Source organism: Amphimedon queenslandica, unplaced genomic scaffold (assembly GCF_000090795.2).
Source record: "Amphimedon queenslandica unplaced genomic scaffold, v1.1 AMPQUscaffold_11745, whole genome shotgun sequence".
NCBI classification, from domain to species: domain Eukaryota; kingdom Metazoa; phylum Porifera; class Demospongiae; order Haplosclerida; family Niphatidae; genus Amphimedon; species Amphimedon queenslandica.
Genome location: NW_003548013.1, coordinates 1 through 5,704, shown reverse-complemented (window position 1 = coordinate 5,704; position 5,704 = coordinate 1). Strand labels below are relative to the sequence as shown.

The following is a 5,704-nucleotide window of genomic DNA, read 5'->3' as shown; positions in this document are numbered from 1 at the left end:
CAGGCTAGGTATTAGTACAAAAATATCAAACAAAATTTAAGATTTACATGTACATGTACATGTACATGTATAATACATTTCACTTATTATAAAATACATGTACTAAATGTAATCTCAATATTAGTACATGTACTACAGCAAAGATGTATACATAAATGTAAATGTACAGTAATGAATGGGAACATTATCAATTACATGTACATGTACAATGGTGACTACATGTACTATACCATATAGTGGGTACATATTCCGTCAGAGTTTAATTTCGCTCTTTTCGTTCTCATTCCTTGTGGAACGAATATTTTCCAAACAAAAAAGGTGTTTCCTCAATGCCATGTGTACAAAATGGCTGCTCAGAACGAAAATAAAACAAACAAAAATTTCTAATCCTGCTTAGAACGAACATTTTTCCAGACAAAATATACCCGCTATACAGTATTCTATGTCGTCTAGTGTTAACACAGTATAGTGGGTTTTTTTCGATAATGACAAATGTAAAATTTCGTGGATTTTTTAAGATTCACAAAATTAAATTCCTTGAGAATCAATTAAATACAGTAAAAGATGGAAGAATAGTAACAAAAATTCGTGAAAATTATTTCTGTAAACCTCTGGATATAGGTCATTTGCGAAAATTATTATCCTCGAAAAAACCCACTATACAGTAATAATTATTAATTACATGTATGTACATAATTATTAATTATGTACCCTACCAGTGATCAGAAGGATAGTTCAGTAATATCCCGTCCTGTACTAGGGTATTGGAACCACCCCCGTCTAGATTAATAGCATTGACCACACCTCTTTTAATTAATACATCAGCAAACTCGTAAAGATTCGCACTAAAAATGTAAATAAATAAATAAATAAAATAATTAATATTTTCTCAATAATAAATTGTACTATTGGCCACTAGTTGGTCCAATTACTATTAACACTAAATGCACTGCCAATGGATACACTAATATAATCAATAGTTCACTACAAGTTCTATTGGTAATACCAAATGCACTCTAGGCAATACAGTATTAACACAGTATTAATGTATTTATGATCAATGATCAGTGCTTAGCTAATCCAGTTATAATGCAATCCTAACACAAAATTAACACAGTTTTAAGTAAGCCCTTTAGTATAGTGTAAATGTACATCTACATACAAAATCTTAACACAATCTTAACACAGTACTTATACACATACAAGTACAATATTAACACAGTCTTAACACGGTATTAACTCACCCTCTAACATGAGTCTGTCCCTCAACACGTGCTAGTACGACTCTTCCTTTATCATCGTGACCAATAGCTGATCTTGCTGATATCACATTAACAAAAGTATCCATTGGTCCTGTGTCTTCATGATCTGAACACTCCATTATCTTGCTTTCGTTAACATAATTAGTGCCATTTCTTACTAGCCATATAACACCTGCAACAATAAATAAATAATAATAATAATAATAATAAATAAATAAATAAATAAATAAATAATAATCATAATGATATTAAATAATAAAGAATATAATGATAATGATAATAATAAATGATAAATATTGATATTAGTAATATGGATACTGATACTTAAATAATCAACAATTACAATATTAATAATTAATAAGATAAGACAAGATAAAGTTTATCCTCTTTCATGTTGTCCTCTCTTAATCACTCAACGTCTCTCTCTCCCTCCCTCTCTCTCTCTCTCTCCCTCCCTCTCTCTCTCTCTCTCCCTCCCTCACCTGTAACCAGTTGTCTAAACGGGTTAGTCTGGTTATGCAGCTCCTCCTCCGGTATATACCCGACTACAATACTCCCGTCCTCCTTTATACCAAAATTAGCATTTTGAACTCCGTTAGCCGATTTAACCAGTCGACCATCAGACACTATATTACCCAGACAGTTACCGTTAGACACGGTAAAATACCCGCCATTTGCCGCCAAACGGCAGCCATGTTCATAATTAGCAGCCGTATCAAGGACGGTTGCTTTGGTAGTATAATACGAGTTCTGATGACAAGTTCCTTTTCTTGAAGGCTCCAAAACTGATAGCGTATAATAAGGATCTTCAATAAAAGTAATAGTACCGACTGCATAGCGTTTTCGTAATGGAGTTCTAGCCACAACGTCTGCATATTTATGCATTTTAAATTTAAGTTTTCCGTCACCACTCGGAGGAGTCGTTAAAACCTTGAAAGTCTCTACTGTTCGATTTTCCCATCTCGTGTGCTGACAGGAGCTTATTTCGCGTGTTGTTCTAGTACCACCATGTCTCCCCTCCGGGTAGGGGGTCAGTATATCCCCGGGAAATGGGTCGAATTGATTGTTAGAATGATCCAGCGAGTTAGCGACGGTTAGGGAAAGGATTGCTAAAGGTAGGAGCGAGTATTGAAGAGGCCAGCGCCTTCTTCTCCTCGAGTAAGGAAGAATATGGCGTAGGAGAGAGGCTGACATTGCTCTCTCTTCTTCTTTAGGAAGAGCAAAATGCCAACTCTCTGTGACAATGCAAAAGAGCAAATCTTGCAGTGTAGGTGTGGTATGGGCGGGTCTAACAACTTGACCACGCCTTAATTAATTGCTGGTTTAGCATTATAATAAATTTGTGCAAAAAAACTTTGCTTTTAAAATAAATAAATAAATAATAGTACATTTATAAATACTGTGAAAATAATATAAGCTACTAATTTCTGAAACTTCTATGCTAAGTTACTAATATAGTACTGCTGCTATATTGAAGATTATTAATACACTAGACTACTACTATAGTGAGCCTATTCTAATGCTTTATCTTCAGTTAATTTCAGCTCATAGCCATTTTTGTTTATCACACTTCTTACCGGCCCATCCCTGGAGAGAGGGAGGGAGGGAGAGAAAGGGAAAGAGAGAGAGAGGGAGGGAGGGAGGAAGAGAGAAAGAAAGAGAGAGAGGATAATAACAATAGACAAGAGAGAGAGATTAACAATGAAGGTAATTCATAATAATAGTCACTGAAACTTGGCAGCGAAAATAATGATAGTACCAAAGAATATCATCATTACTACACATTACAATTCACTGGTACTATTACTTAATATTACTATTACAATTATATGCTACTACAATACATGTACTACATAATATTGACATGTAAATCTGCAATTATTATTATTATCATTGTTGTTGTTGTTGTTATTATTATTTTTTTTTCCTACCTCATCACAAGTGCAGAATCCATCAATACGAGAGCAGGTACCATGAACACAAGAACACCTAAACACATTATACACATACACCAGTAGAGCATGATCAGAATAATAATAGCATGACATATGTACATTATAATGACAGTATTTATACATATGAAATGTAAACAATATCTTCAATAATATTTATACTTACTTCTGAGCACAGTTAACACCATAATGTTTACCATCACAGACTATAATAAAATTAATATTATAATTTAATTCATTTTATTTTGTTGTACTTTTGTTGCACTTTTCTCCAGCAAAGCCTGGATAGCACACACATTGGCCAGTGACGTGATGACAGAAACTTTTATTGAGGACACAATAATTACAAACTGACTTGCAACCTAAACCATATCTGTTACGTGAGCAAGCTAAGAGAGAGAGAGAGGAGAAGTGCCATGAAATTTTAGTAAAATATGTCTTTTACGTTGTTCACAAAGTTTTCCGTACCAACCTGCTTCACAGGTACATTTACCTACAGAAAAAAAAGAGAGAGAGAGACAAAAAAGAGAGAAATCACTCTATCACAGTATAACACTTAACTTTCAAGGCATACGTGTACATGTAAAACTTAAAATTTTCCAATTTTTGTGGATTTTTACAAAAGCTTTGCTCCATTAAATAAAGTTTTATATTGCAGTATCTGCTACTTTCTTACCATTAGTACACACTCCATGTCCAGTGCAATCAGTTTTAGTACAGTTTATAAATTCACACTTCTTCCCATACCATGGATCATTACAATTACAGTCACCATGAGAACACTCCTCAACATCATGAACACACAGTACAGTGGAGACATTCCTTGGGCATTGGAACAATGGATCAACACCATCAATATGACTAAAATAATAATAAAATTATAATAATATCAAAATCAAGAATTAAAGCAGATTACTACATTACAAGATGAATTATTGAGGCATTAATACTTGGCAGTTACTAGTATAAAACCTTCCATTTGTTTTAATCTCATAATACATAATTGGTCAATATAAAATTAACTAATATTAATACGTAACCTCCCATAAATGCAACATCTTTTACAGCATATTATTTTATTAATAGGTTAATAACTACCAGTAGTCCCCAGGGTAATTGAGTATAGTGTCCCCTTCCATTAGTAGACTGGACCCACCTCCATCAAGATTAACAGCATTAACAACACCTCTCTTGATTAGCATGTCAGCAAACTGGAACAGATTGACTCTAAAATAAAAAATACAATAAAATAAAAATAATAAATAAAAGTATATACATTATACAACATATAAAGAACTATTTAGTGAACATTATAAATGCATTAAAAGTAAGCGTCTATTTGGCTTTGAATAAAGTGTAATATCCTTCAATAGTACACACACAATAATAATGGACAATAGTCCAATTGTATTGTAGTGATAGTTTCAGTGAATTTAATAAAGACACTGTAGGATCATATCAGCTTCCAAATGAAGCAATAGACATGAAGTGACATAATAACAAATAAAATGTAAAGTAATTGTACAATAAAACATAAGGGCATCAATGTATCCAAAAATGTAATAAAAATTTGGGATGATTTCGGAGCCATTTTTTGAAAAAACCATGGGCTATAGTACAGGGATTTTTTCAGAAATTGGCCGATTTCGTAACTTCAAAAATTTAAGTCAGAATCAACTCAAACTTGCTACACAGCATAAGTACATCAATATGTATCAGAAAATGTAATAAAAATTTGGGGTGATTCCGGAGCCATTTTTTGGAAAAAACCATGGGCTATATAGTACAGGGATTTTTTCAGAAATTGGCTGATTTCTTAAAATGGCCGTAACTTCAAAAATTTAAGTCGGAATCATTTCAAACTTTCTACACAGCATAAAGGTATCAATATGTATCAGAAAATGTAAAAAAAATTTGGGGTAATTTTGGAGCCATTTTTTGGGAAAAACCATGGGCTATATAGTACAGGGATTTTTTCAGAAATTGGCTGATTTCTTAAAATGGCCGTAACTTCAAAAATTTAAGTCGGAATCATTTCAAACTTTCTACACAGCATAAAGGTATCAATATGTATCAGAAAATGTAAAAAAAATTTGGGGTAATTTTGGAGCCATTTTTTGGGAAAAACCATGGGCTATATAGTACAGGGATTTTTTCAGAAATTGGCTGATTTCTTAAAATGGCCGTAACTTCAAAAATTTAAGTCGGAATCATTTCAAACTTTCTACACAGCATAAGGACAGCAATATGTATCAAAAAATGCAATAAAAATTTGGGTGATTTTAGAGTTATTTTTTGGAAAAACCATGGGCTATAGTACAGGGATTTTTTCAGAAATTGGCTGATTTAAAAAAATGGCCATAACTTGAAAAATTGAAGTCAGAATCATTTCAAACTATCTACCCATCATAAGTACATCAGTACATTATTATTATCCTCTTACCCTCTCACTAGTGACTTCCCTTCAACACGAGCCAGTACTACTCTCCT

General features: G+C 32.9%; 2 protein-coding genes across 2 annotated transcripts in view; both read right to left on the bottom strand.

The window, feature by feature from the left end:
* Window positions 1-2,512, bottom strand: part of LOC100641951 (N-acetylglucosamine-1-phosphodiester alpha-N-acetylglucosaminidase-like) — a 3,017-nt gene extending 505 nt beyond the window's left edge. The window contains 3 exon segments of the mRNA XM_020005065.1: window positions 717-845; window positions 1,245-1,434; window positions 1,745-2,512. Of these exon segments, the coding sequence (XP_019860624.1) occupies window positions 717-845; window positions 1,245-1,434; window positions 1,745-2,456 (1,031 nt within the window). The 5' untranslated portion in view covers window positions 2,457-2,512.
* A 111-nt stretch (window positions 2,513-2,623) lies between these two features.
* LOC100641824 (multiple epidermal growth factor-like domains protein 11) lies at window positions 2,624-5,695 on the bottom strand. Its single transcript, XM_003390811.3, has 8 exons — window positions 5,658-5,695; window positions 4,313-4,441; window positions 3,891-4,075; window positions 3,660-3,707; window positions 3,469-3,603; window positions 3,381-3,420; window positions 3,194-3,251; window positions 2,624-2,849 (listed from the first exon to the last, which is right to left on the bottom strand). The coding sequence occupies exons 2-8, from the start codon at window positions 4,414-4,416 to the stop codon at window positions 2,808-2,810; spliced, it is 612 nt and encodes a 203-aa protein (XP_003390859.3). The 5' UTR covers window positions 4,417-4,441; window positions 5,658-5,695; the 3' UTR covers window positions 2,624-2,807.
* Window positions 5,696-5,704: the final 9 nt, after the last annotated feature.

What these genes read in the sequence shown, in the direction of transcription:
- LOC100641824 (XM_003390811.3), bottom strand. Translation starts at nt 4,416, where the DNA reads ATGCTAATCAAGAGAGGTGTTGTTAATGCTGTTAATCTTGATGGAGGT. An exon ending in CGGAAAACTTTGTGAACAAC is followed by an intron (nt 3,604 to 3,659) that starts GTAAAAGACATA and finishes TCTCTCTCTTAG; the next exon opens with CTTGCTCACGTAACAGATAT. An exon ending in GGTGTTAACTGTGCTCAGAA is followed by an intron (nt 3,252 to 3,380) that starts GTAAGTATAAAT and finishes TAATGTGTTTAG; the next exon opens with GTGTTCTTGTGTTCATGGTA.